Genomic DNA, 17,489 nt, shown 5'->3' with positions numbered 1-17,489 from the left:
CCACAGAGTGGAAAGATAACATTGTAGGATGTAACAGAAACCTGAAGAGACGAAGAAAGATCAAGCTTGAATAATTGTTTGAACATTTTAAATTGTTTAAAATGAAGACAAGCAAAGCCCAGTAAGCTGTCCCTGCTTATCCCTCCATGCTGCCATCACCTTGGGGCTCTCCTCCTCCCTGTTAGGTTTGCAGGAGAGCAATCCTCCTGGGAGCTCTGCCTCTGCTGCACTTGGCTGACATCTTCTGAGAGATCTGAAAGGAATGGCATGAGGATGACAAGCCTGAGCTTGGAGCCCATGCTTCCCTAACAAATCCTGCTAAAAATTAAATTGGAAGGGGTGAAGACCAGAGGTTGTAAGCATCTGTAAATCTACACAGTTGTATAAGGAGCTTGTCAGCTGGAATGGAAATTATTTTTAAAAGTTTGTGTGTTTGAATATGAGAAACTAAATGAAAACTACGAATTTTTTATGAATTCAGAGAGATGGATATGTAAATTTAATGGGCGAAGCTGTGTAAAATCACAGCACTCTTCTGACATAAGTAGGTGCATGAAAGTTAGGACTGCAAATGAGGAGAAGCCAAAAAAGGAGCCTGTGTATCTTAAGCCCAGGCTTAATGCTCTGAGTCCTGCATTACAGTAAACCTGCATCAAGCAACTGGAAGCCATGTGCTTTGCCATATCTTAGCCCAGCAGATAAGTACACTGTTATCCTTTCTCCACAAGCAGATTACATAGCTCTATGTACAGATTTAGGCTTGGAAGACAGTAATATCATTGTTTGATATTCTTCATTGAAAATATGCCTGTGCAAAGCCAAGGAGTTTGCATAAATTGATTCTTTGGGCCAAATGATTGCCTTCAAGCTGCATTCTTTGTTTCTCTCTGTGTATACTATATGCACTAATTAGAATATTCTTCTGTGTGAATTAGGGTAAATTTATCCGAATCCATTTTGGAACTACAGGCAAGCTGTCATCTGCTGATATTGAGATTTGTAAGCAGCAAACTCCCTCCTTTTAAAAAATACAATTGTTCATCTGAAAGCTGTGAGACCCTTTCTCACTGAATTTTCCTTTGTGTGACTAGATTTATTAGAGAAATCCCGAGTGATTTTCCAGCAACCTGGTGAAAGAGACTATCACATCTTCTACCAAATCCTGTCAGGAAAGAAACCAGAGTTACTAGGTAAGCATTATGTGGATCCACAGCTTTTAAGAACCTAAAACTCAATAGACAGTGGATAAGGGTTAGGAGGCAAACCCACATGCAGAATGGCCCTTATGCTTCCCCTTGATGAAACTGAACTTCCACTGTCAAATACAATCTTTTAGAGATGCTGTTCCAGTGGCAGCAGCAGAGACCATTTTTTCCTCATATGACAGATTAGTCTAATGGGAGTAAGACTCAGGCAGGACTTTAAAAACATAGCACTGTAAAGGCAAAAAGTGTCACGCTGAATTTGTGTAATCCAAGGTCTCAAAACATCTGGAAAATGCTATGCCTTCAAAGCATTTGTGGCAATGAAACTTTAATTATCTAGATTTTCACATATGAGAAGAATTGCTTATGGGTCCACAAAGAAAAGCTAGTTTCCTCTTTCTGCCCCAAGTGACTAAACTGACATCCCAGCATGTTGTGTAGCAGGAGAGAATATTCAAAGCTGCCAGCTGCTGATTGTGTGGAGATTACCCCTTTCAAGCTTCCCCTGGCTCAGTGTGGTCCCACAGAATCACTGGAGAAGGGCAGAGAGGGGCTGGGATGCTTTGAAATAAAAACTTCACTAGTTATTTAAGCGATGTGGTTTGCTGACTTCAATTAGTGCTCTGAAATAAGTTATGTTGGAGAGTCACTCTATTGCTCTGCTAAACTCCCACTAAGCCATAGCAATCATAATCTCTTTTGAAGTCTTATTATCCTGACAGTGCGTGGTCAAGTCCTTAACACTCTAAGCTTTACGTGGCCTAATTAATGACAATTAGGGGAAAGATTTAAAGGAAGCTTTGCACTGAGATTCCTGTGAGAATCCCTGTGCTGGGAGAATGCTCTGTTTCTCATAAACTCTGTGTGCTCCACAACAGCACACACCTTTCTGGCCAGCAGGAACATGTCTGCAAGCTCTTGAAGAGGCTGAAACTGACAGGGATTTGTGTTTTGTAGACAAGAAATGTGTGTGCTTGTATATAAACACATCCATATCTAAATATGGATAAGTATAAATATCAATAAGTATGGATGAATGTATCTATAGATAAAGTAATATATGCCAGAGTGACTACATAGCAAAGACAGGCTTATAGAGAATAAGATTTCATATAAATACATGTAAATATATGTTTCATATAAACATATATTGATAGACATATATATATCCATATAATATTCATATATATTTAGATATGTAGGGATATGTGCCTGCATACAAAAGATTGAAATCTAGTCCAAAGCTTGGTCTGGTGAATGTGGGTGAAACTTAGGGAAGCAGGACTCTGCCTGTACTTTTAGAGCCAGCTAGCTTTGTAGAAAATAACTCTGCATTTTTGGGTTTTGATATGAAGGCATGAAAATGGAGCAAGCCATATTCTGACTTCTGTTTATCAAAAGCCAAGTGTCTTCTGCAAAGGGTATTGGAAGTCATTATTCTCTGAGTCTGTTATAAAAAAGAGGAGCCATGCCCGTACTCCCTGTCTCGGGTCATACTCAAAACTTTTTCTCATCTCTATTTAGATGGGATTTTTACCCCTAAAAGCATGTGAGGCAGAAAGTAGGACTATACAGGAAATTATTAACTCAATATACTGCAATACATGCTCAATAGATGTGTATCCACAGTAAATGTTAACATGCAGTATTTCCATATTCTTTTTATTCACACTTTCTCTCCATCTTCAGGCTAACGCAGTAGAATTAGAGAGCTGGTTTCTGCCCTGCAGCTATTAAAATAAAAACAACAAAACAAGTCAGTAGTGCAGAGACAAATGTAGGTTGCAGCTGAGATTTCCAGCTCTGTTTTTGAGGATAACCTGAATGGGTGGCAGTTCTGACCTTGGCAGTTCTTTTACAGACATGCTACTGATCTCTACCAACCCCTATGACTACCACTTCTGCTCACAAGGAGTAGTTACAGTGGACAACTTGGATGATGGAGAAGAATTGTTGGCAACAGATGTAAGTCTGTATGGATTTGATTTGGGTTTCCTAGATCAGGGGAGGAAGACTGCTGGGAGGAGCCTAACTTCTAACTGAAACTATTTGACTAAAGCAAAAGCAGGATTGGGTCTTAACTGCATTCAGACTGCGAAGCACAAGGCCTGGTAAACTGTTATGCTTTTGAATCTGGCCTTGCCCCACCTGTAATGTCCATCTTTTATAATTTTTATATATAAAATGCTAGATGAAGAGAGCTCTCCCCTGGCTGCCCTGCCACTGTTGTGTCTTCAGGGTGTTCCAGTGGCTGCTTTGGGTGATAACAGGATAGTAATCTCTGACATGCAAAGGTAGATTGTGGGGCTGCAATTTGCTTTTGAGCAGGGAAGTGGCAACATATCTGTGTTTCCTTTTCACAGCAAGCCATGGACATCTTGGGATTTGTGCCTGATGAGAAGGCTGGTTCCTACAAGCTCACAGGTGCCATCATGCACTTTGGGAATATGAAATTCAAGCAAAGACCCCGAGAAGAGCAGGCAGAGGCTGACGGCACTGAAAGTAAGAATAACACCTAAAATTACCCCTCAGCTTCAAAGGTGTGGCATGTACCAGGCACTGTGCTGAGGAAGCAGCAGCCTATTTGCTTTGTTCTTGCACACTGTAGCCCCTGATCAGCCAAGAGTGCTGTATTTGTAACAGGCTTATTCAGTGGTGGGTAACCTTACTCAGCAGGAGATGAACAGACACAGTCAGACTAACAGGATCAGATTCCATTTTTGAGACCATTTGGACAAAATGGTTGTGAAATCCTGCTGCCTTAACTTTCTCTTTCATGACTTCAGGTCCTGCTTCTTTATTTTCTCTTGCACCTGAAACTGTCTATTACCAGTGTGGAGATATGATCTTTTCCCTAAACCTGCAGAGTTTCATAAGTGAGATTCTTGCAGCAGCTGGGGTATAGAGTAGTCAGATGACCTAGCATAAGAAGAGTAGAGGCATACCTAACACAAATCATAAAGAGACCAAGGTCTTTAACCAATTTGTCTTTTGAAGTGATTTTTTGAAGGTTTTTTTGGTTTTTTTTTTTTAAGCTGGGCATGTTTCCATGTAGGAGTTTAAAGCAAATTGAAACCTTGTTTCTCCTGACCAGGTGCTGACAAAGCTGCCTACCTGATGGGAATCAACTCATCTGATTTGATTAAGGGTTTGTTGCACCCTAGAGTGAAAGTTGGCAACGAGTATGTGACCAAAGGTCAAAGTGTTGAACAGGTAAGGAGGCACTTTCAGGATATTTCAGTACATGTCCTGCAAGCCTTGAGGATTTGCCTGTAACATCTGAGAGAGACAGATAGCTGCTAGAAATATTAACATGTGCCTCTAGTGCCTGTTCTCATGTTATAGCCCCAGACTTGGGGAAATTGTGAAATTGAGGGAAACTGGGGGAGAGACTGACAAAGGAATATTGGCCAGCACTACTTTGAATAGAATTGTTTTTCTGATGTGTTAGTAGCAGCCACTGCGGGAAACCAGGTGCAGTAAAACCACATGGGGATTGATAGCTAATTCTGGATGAGAATAGTTACCTGGAAGATTTGAGCCATGGATTATTTATTCACTCATCATTCATTCATTATTCATGTAATTTTAATCTTTGTGTGACCTCAATCAGCTAAAGGCAGTATCCACTTTAACTCCTAATTTAAGGGTAAAATAGTCCTTGGGTTGCTATGCTGCAGCTGTAGCAATATTGTAGAAGATGCTGCAGCGTTTTGGTTACAATAAAAGTTGCTGTTTGAAGACAGCCTGTGGTACAAGCTCAGAAAGTAGAAGACTGCTACAGAGAGGTGTATCCTAATGATGCAGATGTGCACAGGCTAAAGAAGAGACTTTAGACAGACTTTTCCTGTTGCCTGCTCATGCCATAGCAGCCCTCAAAGATTAGAAGCAAATGTCAATGAACAACTTGAGCATAAACCTCCACCCTACTCTGGCAGTAGCTCTGGACGTCATAGCTGGCATCTGGCCTGTGAGTCTCTGCTACCTTAATTCCACAGAAATATAATGGATTAAAACATTTGCAACTTGCTGTCCAGCTGTTTCCCAAGATGTACTTCATGATCACTTTACATACATGTTAGTAGACATCCACATATTTAGCAGTGATTCAAAGGAAATTCAGCAGAGATAATAGAAGAAACTGTGTGTTGTATTAACTATGCCTTGGTGATTATACAAACCATGGGGAAATTTCATTTAAACTGCAGACAGACATTGAAATAATCTACTGCACCAAAAGCTCTGTGTTCCACAGTGAGTTTAGTTCCACACTGCAGTATTCTAAAACCTGTGTTTTAGGTTCTGTATGCTGTTGGGGCCTTATCTAAGGCAGTGTACGATCGAATGTTCAAATGGCTGGTGGTCCGCATCAACAAGACCTTGGACACTAAGCTGCCCAGACAGTTCTTCATTGGAGTCCTGGATATTGCTGGGTTTGAAATCTTTGATGTGAGTATTAATGTGTGAGGACTGGGTGGAAGGACATAAACAATGCCAAGAGATAGCTCTTGGTTGGGTGTTTCTAAATGAACAGAAGGCAAAGTGCTGAGAAACCCATAAGGCAAATAATGTGAATGATTTTACATGGTTTTTTTTTCCCCATGAATAGATACAAAAACCACTTGGCTGGGACATGCCAGTAGTTCCTGGGAACAACATCTCATATGCTTTGAGTTGCAAACATTTTTGTTCTTGTTGTTCCACCAAGTTAACTGCAATGCAAATGCTTCTTTTTTATCTCTTTCTGCAGTTTAACAGCTTTGAGCAGCTGTGCATCAATTACACTAATGAGAAACTGCAACAGTTTTTCAATCATCACATGTTTGTCCTGGAGCAAGAAGAGTATAAGAAGGAAGGCATTGAATGGGTATTTATTGACTTTGGCATGGACCTACAGGCCTGCATTGATCTAATTGAGAAGGTATGTACATGCCAAGGAGCATTCACTGAATTGGTTTTATTCCTGATGCTCCCTTGGGTGTGTCCTCATGGCCCGGTGATGACAGGTTTCCTGCCTTTCTACCTGCAAAACAGAATCAAAAGAAAATCAGTATTTGTGGCTGCTCAGCTTTATATTTGGAATTGTGCCTTACAGAGCCAACAGCAGCCAACAAGCTGTAACTGGTAATTTGTATGGCTGTATCATCCTTCCTGGTTTGCACTTTTATCCTTCTCTGTCCCTGCTGTTCCTCCATTTAGTCTGTATCACATATGCTTAACATCAAACTCTTCAGCTTTTCAGGGGAAATTCAGTGTTTCAGTCTCGTGCCCTGTATGTCTCCCGTGAGGCTCCTCTTTCTCACATTACCTGCTGATGGGCAAAGTCCTTTGTGCTCTTTCTACCCTGAAAAGGAAAGAAACCTCTCATGGGAAACCTCTCATCTCAGCATGGGATATGCCTTTCCTTTTCCCTTCTTTGGGAGTATAATGTGGTCCTGGTGGGGACAGCTGTCCCCTGCTGTATAACCTCTCTTTGTATCTCTCTTTCTGCCGTGTTTTACGGCACAGCATCTAACCCTGCTGATCTGTGAGGAAAAACGAAACCTTGCATCTTGCATTAGCAAGAAATTCATAACAGCAGAAGTAGAAAGTCTGATTATTAAGTGGTCTTCTATTTGACCATTTTCTTGTCCAAGGGCAGGATATTTGTGCATGATCCTAATCCCTCAAAACCAATCTGCCCAGTGCTATGAGGTTTGTTCATCACTTCCTGAGACATGAATGATAAAATGCTAGTTGGTCCAGCTTCCCTGAAAGCTGGATCAAAAAATCAAACTCTTTCTGGAAGCCAAAATAAGGCCTCCTAAGGCAGAGGTGACATAATGAATAGTGAATGGGGTGGTTACTATTTTAACAGAATAGTCAAAGACTTCCTCCTCAGGTTGAGAAGAAATTCTGAAGGCTTAAAATTCCATCAGATAAAACTTACAGGCTGCATAGCCACTGAAAGCAGGTAGCCTAAACATTTCCCAACAAAGATGCTCTTAAATCCACAGCCACTGGGAATCCTGTCTATCCTTGAAGAGGAGTGCATGTTCCCAAAAGCTACAGATATGACATTCAAATCCAAACTCTACGACAACCATCTTGGCAAGTCACCCAACTTACAGAAGCCCAGGCCTGATAAGAAAAGGAAATATGAAGCTCACTTTGAACTCCTTCATTATGCTGGTGCAGTAAGTTCCTCTGCTGGCAGGTAGACTTTGTATCAGAGGTCTTCCAGGTGGGGTTTGGCTGAAGCACACAACAAGGGGGGGTGGGAAAGATGAAGAGGGGAAGAAAGGAAAGGTGAGGAGTAAAAGCAGATATCTACTCTCTCTGCACAGGTGCTGCAGCAGAGTAAGATGCCACCAAACTCCAGAACATCTGCTTCTTAGATGCACTAATAGAAGTAAATTAATTGAGGAGGGCTAATAGTTCTTTTGCAGGAAGTCTGCCTTGCTTTGCCTTTATCACTTTTTCTCCAATCCAAGTATGACTAGTAATAAACATCAGCAGCATCTAACCTTTCAGCTCAGTTTCCTTGAAAAATGAACTAATTCCTCCTTTAACTCAAGGGATGGCTATTAAAAAAAAAAACAAAACCAGACACTTTTTACTAATTTTAGGACCAATGTGTCAAAATAGGAAAAGGAAGTGTGGTTAGCTCTGATGTGGAGGTTCAGTTTACAGGTTCACTGGTGATGAGGTGAACAAGAACATAATCTAAAATTTGTCCAGTTTTGAAGTTCTGTTTTCAGATCAGATAGGCAGAAAGAATTCTGGAGAGGGTCACAGGAATTTTTAATCAAACTATAATTGATAAGAAGCCTCAGCATAGCAGAGCAGGAATTTACCTGATGCTGTTAATTTCAAATTATAATTGAGTGTTAAGCTAATTTTGTAATTATTAACAGAAATAATGCTGATCTTGGTACTTATCTGTTGTTGTTAATGCATTCAGCAAAGAAAATTAGAATTTTTTTTCCCTTGTGGTACCGATAATGGAACATATTTTCCCACTAAACAGATCTGTGGCAAAGTCCTGGAGTTAGTTTGTAATCATTAAGACTCTATTAGAAAACTCTAATTATTCCAGTGTAGTATGCTATTTTGAAGTTAAATTATCACGTGTGTGATTCATACTTCAGCACTTTTTAACAGGGTTCCTGGGACATCAATGCCACATGGTATCTCCACAGATAACCACATGGAGTCCATGAGAAGATGTAGGGACCAGATAGTTTGGAAGGGGTGTGTGGGATTCACATGCTAATTATTAGGAAGAGAGGTTTGGGAATTAGGAAGCAGAGAACTGGAGGGGAAGCGATGAAAACCAGAGCAGCTGCCACTGCTCTGAGCACAGCTCTTCACATCAAGTCATTGGCTTCAAGCCAAACTGCAAAGAACTCCTGGCTGCTCTGAAGGGGAACATTTGCAACCTCTGGCTTGTTTTCAATGCCTTGCTGTAGGTTCCCTACAACATCATTGGGTGGCTTGAGAAGAACAAGGACCCGCTTAATGAAACCGTGGTAGGCATTTTCCAGAAATCATCCAACAAACTCCTGGCAAGCTTGTTTGAAAGCTACATTGGTGCTGACAGTGGTAAGCAGAACCAGCCCACATGGGCTTTCTTTGAGTTTTGGGATGTGTGCTTGGGAATGAATGGATTTCAGAAACTAAGCAATTCTCTTGACTGCAATTGCCTCAGTGCTAGATGAGGCAGTGACTAATCATTTAGATGTGCACAGCAGCTGTAGGAGTTTTCCAGTTATAGGAAGGAGACCATTAACTCAGCTAGGTTGAATGTACAGTACCTCTGAGCAGCTGTGGCAAGGAAAGCTGTGCTGTGAACAACCCTGTGGGAGTTTGAGCATGCAAGTGATCAGATATGCAGCCAAATGTTGCACAAAAGATTGTGTACATAAATGCCAACAAAAAAGAACAGTTCTTGTTTCTTATGCTGTAGTACTTCTTGCCAGCCCCCCCAGAAATAAATAAGAAATACTAACTTTAAGAGAGAGTTTTGGAATATTTTATTGGATTCATGGCAAGTACACACTGAAGGTACTGTAACACCATCCCACATTGGCCACAGTAGAGGGCTTTGCCAATATGTCTTCCTTTTTGTTGCTGATTTTTTTTATTTAACAATGTATATGTACATAGTAATGTATATCTGAGGACATATTTAATCACTATCCTTTAAGCAGAACTCTTTTATTTGTGGGAAGACAAGTAGTGAACATTCAGAAAATTGATCTCAAGTAAATAAATGGTATTCATTACAAAGATGTAGCTCTTATGTCCTGAAGTTGCAATCACTTACAGCCTGTTTATTAGAAACCTCATTTCAAGAGATGCTCTTGTCATGAATCACATGACACTTTCCTAGGAAACAAGCAGGCTGAAGACTTCAAAATGGGAATGAGATGAAGCTGCATGTAAATAACATTTGCTCATCCTGCCACGAGCAAATCCTTTCAAGTCACTAACTGCCTATTTGCCTGTGGATGTTCCTGTCTGTCTGAATACTACCTTGCTTTTCTTTGGTGTCAGGAGAAAGGAACAGCCTGTCCAGATTAGCCTTTTCCAGTCTCACCAGCAGTGTCACCTTCTGAAGGGGGATAGGCTGTGGATAATTGCATCAAGCACATTGCACTCTTCACTTCTCCTTTTATGTTGACGGGTGACACGATGACAGATCTCCTGGGAATGATCTAATGGCCCATTGCTTAGAAAGCTGCAGCAACTGCTGTACATTTTTGGGTCTTGTCAGGAACTTGCAAAACTTTGTAAAGGTCTTGTCAGAATCTAGCATTCCTTAGGAGCATCTGAGTGATTTTGACTCCAAAGCTTCAAGCAAAATTCAAGGGATGCAAGATAACTGCATCTAAAATTACAAATATTTATTTCCCTTTATTCTAGACAAATCTCACTTTCCCAAGTTCAGTGCCTGCATAGCAGAGAATCAGTTTCTATACAGTACAATGTGCAGCACAATTTTTCTGTAAGCATTATTTTTCTTTAAGTTTTTCTTTTTCTACATCATCTCACTCTATGGAGCTTTTAACAAACTACAAATTACTTTTGTTAAAATATATTTTTCTGCCATATTCATATTTATGGGCTTTTCTGCATAAGAAGCGATGCAGTATAGATCTGAAATGCAAATGCAATCCAGAAAGTTTACAGTGGTCTTTGACAAAATTCCTAACTATGGACAGAGAGCTGCAAATGGGTGATGTATCACACATGATTTTCAGAATGCCTTGGATAAAATTTGAGCAATCAGAGACTTTTAGTCAAATAGAGCAGCACTGTTAAAATGGGCTGTTTTCCACACTCTGCCTGCACCCCTTACTGAGATAAAGATTGGTTTATGCTTCTTTTTACCTCCTTAGGTGACCAGGGTGGAGAAAAGAAACGCAAGAAAGGTGCATCTTTTCAAACTGTGTCCTCATTGCACAAGGTTTGTTACCTCTCCACACCTGATGGCTTGAGTTAAGACAATGCATTGAAGAAGAATGTTAAAGATTGTACTGGACAGGAAAAAATTGAAATCCAGCATTGAAATTTGACTTGTGGACAGGGTTATTGACATTGGCTAATGTAATACACTGCTATTAAAACTGCATGCCAGGGGCTGCTCCATTTCATCATCTTGGTCAGGAAACTGTTCTTTTTACTGTGTTTTAGAAAGTATCACAAAATGGTGCCAACAACCTATATCACTTATTTTGTTGCTTGCAGCTTCATGCTTGTCTTTGGAACAGGAACTGATTACAAGTAATTTGCTAGTCCCTATCTGATCACTGCTTGTAATTGGATCCTAGGGTTAGAGCAGTCATGGAAAACAAAAGCTGTTGAATGAAGCGGCATAAAGCCTCTTGTTTCCTCTTCTGTTATTCCCTTCTCCTGGGACTGGCATGTGCTCCTGGTGGAAGCTGTCACTAAGATCGTGCCTGAGGAAAAATGGGGCTATTTATCTTTTTTTTTCCATTATTACCATTTCTATGGGTAACACTGAGGAAGCTGTAATGTCAGTAAACCTCAGTTTGGGAAGGATGTAGTTACCTGTAGTCTTGTCATATGCCATGACGTGTAGTCATGTCATTTTATCTTGTTTGGAGATACTCCCCATGAAGGGAAATCACAGGAAATGGAGACCTGCATCTTACCAGCTGAGGAGGTAAAGCGGTGGCTGAAGGAGCACTCAGACAATAATTAATAAGCCACAGATAGAAGCCCCCTTTCCAGCACACAAGCAGCAGTTAGCTCAGGTTGTTTGTTGTCCTGACTGGTGTATGAGAAATCTGCAGTTTGCACAGTTGTTCTGATGGAATTGCATTCCTTCTCCCATGGGCTCCATTTTCTACTTACCAGACAAAACACTTTCCCCAGAGCCTGCTGATCTTGGTTGGCTTCTGAGCTAGCTTGCTGTCTGCCTGGGACATGTCTGATTAAGACCAATAAAGGGAATATATTTGGTCAGGAGATAAAACCTCAGCCTTTATGAGGAACAGGTGGGAAAGGTGAGCTCTCCCCACTGAGTGGGGAAGTGACTAGGCAAAGATGCAGCTGGCTTTACAGAAATGCTCCACCAGATCATGCTGAGTCTTGCTTGCTGTTCATAGGGGGCTCTGAGTTTCTGGGGTTATAAGTAAAACACATACCTTCTTTGCTAAAATTGATGTGGAATCCTATAATAATGTTAAATATTACTTTGGTTTATTTGAACACATTTCTCTCTAATAATTTTGGTAAGCTTATAATTTTGTTGGAGAATTTTTAGAAAAATGAGCTTCTTAAAATAACAACCAGCAAACCAAAGAAATAGTGATTGGAATTCCACTAAACTGCTAAAACTAATCATGTTTTCAATGTGTCTGTTCTAGGAAAATTTAAATAAGCTGATGACTAACCTAAAATCTACAGCCCCTCACTTTGTACGATGCATTATCCCCAATGAATCAAAAACTCCAGGTATGAAAAAGACAATAGTCTTAAGATTTTAGAGTATTTAGCTCTGTCATTCTATTACTTACTTCTGAGTCACCAGATTGTACTTTATTTTAAATACTGTCTGTGCTTTTTACCTTATCCAATCATGTTGCTCTCTCAGGAGATGTCATCTCACATTTTCCAGTTTCCTTGGGGAAATGAAGATGAAGCCCTGTGGAGAAACTCCTTTTAATTTAGCCTTGTTTTCCCCTGCAGGAGAAATGGATGCATTCCTTGTCTTGCATCAGCTCCGCTGTAATGGTGTCCTGGAAGGCATCCGCATTTGCCGGAAGGGCTTCCCAAACAGGGTGCTTTATGCTGACTTCAAACAAAGGTAATGCAGAGCTATGACTGTCTCCTGATCCATTCAAGTTTCATTTCATCCATTTATCTTCCATTCTGTTTGCCTGACATGGAATGCAGAATTCTGCTCCTCCTTCTGTCTGTCTAGATACAAAGCAGATTGATTAAAGACCCTGGGTGCTTTGGTTTGGGGTTTTTTTTATTTTTTAAGTTTTTGGGGGAAGAGGGAAAAAAACCCTAAAGCAGAATCTAAGCCAATTTTACACATTTCTCATTTGTTATTAATAGGTACCGCATCCTGAACCCAGGAGCAATCCCAGAGGACAAGTTTGTGGATAGCAGAAAAGCTGCTGAAAAACTGATGGCATCTTTAGATGTTGACCATACCCAATACCGTTTTGGACACACCAAGGTAACTGGAAGAGACTATCATTGCTTATGTAAAGAGAAAAGTGATAGATCTGGTATTTAATTTGCAGAGTATGGCACTGCAGTTTCTGGTGGTGGTGTTTAATGGAGATTTAATAATACTAGCAAAATGGCAGCAAAATAGAAGCAAAGTGATATTAGGTTCTAAGCTGTGCTAGAGGAAATTTAACTGTCTAGCTCAAAGCTTTTATTGGAGCAACTCTACAAGCAGACACAGCAGCAGCTGATGCTCCATGCACCCCAGTAAAACAATAGCTTATTTAATATTATATAGGTACATTCAAACATAGATGGGCCACAAGATCAGCTGCCTCTTTTGAAATGAGGCCATGTGCAATTCTCACATGATCCCATTAGCAGGGATTTCTGGGAGTCAGGAGTTGTGGTTCAGCTGACCTACTTGGAACCCTGCTGCAGCTGATAGGGATTGTGGCCATAAAACTGTTCAGCCTATTCAAAACTGGGGAGATAAAACCCAGTTTTAAAACAACTCTGGAACTGTACAGTGAAGTCCCTTATGCAAGTAGTATTTGGCCCTCTATACTCTCCTAGTTTCTGATGTGTCAATAAGAATACCAGTGTGAACCATTTCAACAAGGTCATTGTAACTCTGATACAAAACCTTCTCTGTGGTGAACTGACATCTGTGCATGTACCAGGTGTTCTTCAAGGCTGGTCTCTTGGGCCATCTAGAAGAAATGAGGGATGAAAGACTTGCAAAAATCTTAACAATGATCCAGGCAAGAGCACGCGGCAGATTGATGCGGATTGAGTTTCAGAAGATAGTGGAGCGCAGGTATGAAGGCATCCCCTTAAATCTTAGCAGATAATAGTAATTACCATTTAATTATAAGCTGAATAGAGCCATTAATTACAGTCCCTAAGGCAACAGATAACCCTAAATTAAAAGCTTTAAGTGTATGTGTGATAAAAATAATAGCAACTTTGCCTGCAGCTTTGGTGAAAATGAGATTTAGAAATTTTTTGAGTCTCCAAAAATAAAGAGATCTGGAGGAAGTTTCTTGTGTCTCTTGGAAATTAGTACAGTTTCCTAACATTGCTCAGAAGAGAACTATGAAACAGACTGAGAATGAAAACTCACTTTTTCAATTCAGGCTAAGATTTGGGGAATCTTGTTTATTTTCTTTTAAACCAGGGACGCCCTTCTTGTAATTCAGTGGAATATCCGCGCCTTTATGGCTGTCAAGAACTGGCCTTGGATGAAGCTTTTCTTTAAGATCAAGCCTCTCCTGAAGACAGCAGAAACTGAAAAGGAGATGGCCAATATGAAGGAAGAATTCTTGAAGCTGAAGGAGGCCCTGGAAAAATCCGAAGCCCGAAGAAAGGAACTTGAGGAAAAACAAGTCTCTTTAGTTCAGGAAAAAAATGATTTGCTTCTCCAGCTGCAAGCTGTGAGTAGACACACAGATTTATATACTTATTAGACGTTCTTTGAAACTCAAAGGTTTGCAGACTAGAGTGTTAGTGGAATTTAATAAAAATAAATTGCTGATCATGTCAAAGCCTTGCTAAAATTCAGAGTGGATACAAGTTCTCGTGTTTTAGCATATATAACTATATAAATGCATATATAACCAGCATATAACCAGGTGGGCTAACAATGCAAATCTTAACAGATTCTATTCAAGGCAATGTCCACAGTAGTAACACATGCAAGTAGTCTTTTATGAGACTAGTCACGCTCACCCTTATTTTATCGTGCTCTGTTAATTACTTGTCTTCTGAAATCAAGAGAAGGAAATTTTCCTTACTCTGCTTTCTTGCTTTGTATCAGGCTCCCTGACCAGTTACAGGCTAGGGGACAAGTGAGGGAGAAAATGCCAGGGAGTCATTGTTGTCCTCTTCCTTGTGCCACACCAGGAGCAAGACACTCTGGCAGATGCTGAGGAACGCTGTGACTTGCTGATTAAATCCAAGATTCAGCTGGAAGCCAAAGTCAAAGAGCTGACAGAGAGGGTTGAGGATGAGGAAGAGATGAATTCTGAGCTGACTTCTAAGAAGAGAAAATTGGAAGATGAGTGCTCTGAGCTTAAGAAGGATATTGATGATCTTGAAATAACACTTGCAAAAGTAGAGAAAGAGAAACATGCTACTGAAAACAAGGTACATTCAGAACTTCATGTGTTCAGGAGAGGATGGGCACCTTTATGACAAGTGCTACAGGTCTTCTGATGGTTTTACACTGTTTGTCACACATGCCACACTGAAGGAAGGGTCTGTAGGTACAGTAATTTGACTTTATGAGGCAAAAATTGTTACCTCTGAGCCCGTTTCCTTTTTTTTTTTTTTAAGTAAGTCTTACTGCACTTCAGCTAAAGAATAAAACTATTTGGGGCATTTTTAGATAAACAATCTTCTGCTGTAACCATAATTCCTTCAGCTCTCCTCCTTAAAGCATGTGAAAATGCTTTAAATGTAAAAATCTCCTCTCCTGCTCCTCCCAGAGAGAATCAGAAGCTGGAGTACACCACAATGGGAGTGACTCTGAAAATAATTTAGTATGTTTGAAAAAATGTACTATGCCCACATCAAAAACTGGCAGACATTAACTGCCTTGATGACAATTTAACTCAAAAAGCCATGAGGTGCTGGGAGGGGAGAGATCCCTTTCTTTCTCTTGTTTTCCTGCTTGCAAGTTCAGATCAGATAGTAATTTGAGACATGTTATGATAATCCCTTCCTTCAAAGTCTTACATACATATCTTCCTTTTTTCACACAGGTGAAAAATCTGACAGAAGAAATGGCAACACTCGATGAGAATATCAGCAAACTTACCAAGGAGAAAAAGTCCTTGCAGGAATCTCATCAGCAAGTTCTGGATGACCTACAAGCAGAAGAGGACAAGGTCAACACACTGAGCAAAGCTAAAGTGAAGCTGGAACAGCAAGTGGATGATGTAAGCTGGTTCTTCCTTTATGTTTCACAAGGCTCATTTGATCACCACTTAGAGTGGACCTTTCGTGAGACTGAAAGCTTGCAAAACTTTGAAATATTCCTCTCCTTTTAGAAATGTACTCCTTGTACTGTCTGTAAAAGGTATAATTACAGGAATACCACAAAAATTGATCTGTGTTCAGCCTCTCAAAGGACTGCAATAACAAGGGAAAATCCTCCCAATTTGCACTCGCAGTGTAACTGGCATGAAGTCAAACAGACCTTTGTCACTAAGAGAACTGTAATGCTTGCACAAATGTAAAGCATGGACTAACCCTTTTGTTCTATTTCTGTAGCCCTTATTCCCACTGGCTGCTAGAAAACAAACCCTGCTAGGATGCTTAAGTGCTTCTGCTTCACAGCTCAGCAGAGAACTGTAGGGCACAGCCTACATCTGACTATTGTAAACCATCTGTGTTCAATATATTCATTAAGTGACTTTGCTCCTAAAGCTCGAGGGATCACTTGAACAAGAGAAGAAAGTCAGGATGGACCTAGAAAGGGCAAAACGCAAACTGGAAGGGGATTTGAAGCTGACCCAAGAGAGTGTCATGGACTTGGAGAATGACAAGCTGCAGATGGAAGAAAAGCTGAAAAAGTAAGAAGTTGATTCTGTTGTACCAAATAAAGCAGCACAGTTACAGTGTCATTTAAGAGCCTTCAGGTGTGTCATCCTGCTCTGATGGTGGCTGAAAGAAAATTCCATTATGAAAATGTGTAGCCAAGGAGGGAGACAAAATTACTCTTGTGTACACAATACCCAAAACACTAGAATTCATTAAACCTTCCTACATTAAAAAAAACCAACCCAGAAACTTATTAATGTTTTTCATTGCTCAGAGGAGAAATCTGACTAAATTTTCTAAGGTTGTTCATCCTAACTAGATGTGGCAGTATTGTTGGGAGACCTGACTCTGTTAAATATGTTTGTCCATTGAGTCTGAAAATAGCATTATTTTTGTATGACACAAAGAACCAGAAATATAATTGCACAAATGCATGAAGAGGCTTGACTTGGAAACTGCTGTTCAGAGGAAAATGTGTTCTCATGCAAATTGTAATACATGAGAATTGTTTTCATTTTTAGATGCGTTACAAGTTTTATTGAACAACTCTTTAAAAATTTCAAATTCCTAACTTCAAGCTTCAAGGCAAATTGTCACAGTAGGATTTTCCTTTCTGTGCTAGGAAAGAATTTGAAATGAGCCAGCTGAATTCCAAGATAGAAGATGAACAAGCTATAGTGATGCAGCTGCAGAAGAAGATCAAGGAGCTTCAGGTCAGCTTGCTTTTTTATCGTATATCTTAGGACAAGTTTCTCTTTATGCCTCACTGAAAGACCTTGCAGAAACTTTTCACAGCTAGTTGCAGCTCCTCTTTGAGACACAAAGTGGTACATGTCCACAGCTTCCCAGACAGATCCCTTTTTTTCCTCAGGATGGTTGTTCTGCAGTGTGTCCTCCCAGTAGCAGGGCAGATGACCACAGAATGGCAGTGGTTTCAGGCAAGGCAGAAAGACTCTGGTGATTTGTTTTGGGCACATAACATTGTTCCAAACCATGGAGGTGAGGGTAGTTCCTGGAGAGGAGTTCAGCAGTGATAAGCATGGATTT

The 17,489-nt window shown here is 40.3% G+C and overlaps 1 protein-coding gene across 1 annotated transcript in view; it reads left to right on the top strand.

The window, feature by feature from the left end:
- MYH15 (myosin heavy chain 15) overlaps positions 1 to 17,489 on the top strand; it is a 42,571-nt gene that overhangs the window by 8,119 nt on the left and 16,963 nt on the right. Inside the window, exons 9-27 of the mRNA XM_019005986.1 lie at positions 936 to 999; positions 1,092 to 1,190; positions 3,067 to 3,170; positions 3,569 to 3,707; positions 4,300 to 4,418; positions 5,505 to 5,654; positions 5,956 to 6,126; positions 7,202 to 7,381; positions 8,657 to 8,789; positions 10,589 to 10,656; positions 12,083 to 12,170; positions 12,405 to 12,522; positions 12,780 to 12,903; positions 13,580 to 13,716; positions 14,077 to 14,332; positions 14,802 to 15,044; positions 15,662 to 15,838; positions 16,329 to 16,474; positions 17,065 to 17,155. Coding sequence (XP_018861531.1) covers positions 936 to 999; positions 1,092 to 1,190; positions 3,067 to 3,170; positions 3,569 to 3,707; positions 4,300 to 4,418; positions 5,505 to 5,654; positions 5,956 to 6,126; positions 7,202 to 7,381; positions 8,657 to 8,789; positions 10,589 to 10,656; positions 12,083 to 12,170; positions 12,405 to 12,522; positions 12,780 to 12,903; positions 13,580 to 13,716; positions 14,077 to 14,332; positions 14,802 to 15,044; positions 15,662 to 15,838; positions 16,329 to 16,474; positions 17,065 to 17,155 — 2,607 coding nt within the window. The remainder of the gene's footprint in view (positions 1 to 935; positions 1,000 to 1,091; positions 1,191 to 3,066; positions 3,171 to 3,568; positions 3,708 to 4,299; positions 4,419 to 5,504; positions 5,655 to 5,955; positions 6,127 to 7,201; positions 7,382 to 8,656; positions 8,790 to 10,588; positions 10,657 to 12,082; positions 12,171 to 12,404; positions 12,523 to 12,779; positions 12,904 to 13,579; positions 13,717 to 14,076; positions 14,333 to 14,801; positions 15,045 to 15,661; positions 15,839 to 16,328; positions 16,475 to 17,064; positions 17,156 to 17,489) is intronic.

This window comes from Parus major, chromosome 1 (genome assembly GCF_001522545.3).
Source record: "Parus major isolate Abel chromosome 1, Parus_major1.1, whole genome shotgun sequence".
NCBI classification, from domain to species: domain Eukaryota; kingdom Metazoa; phylum Chordata; class Aves; order Passeriformes; family Paridae; genus Parus; species Parus major.
This window is presented reverse-complemented; position numbering and strand designations above follow the sequence as displayed.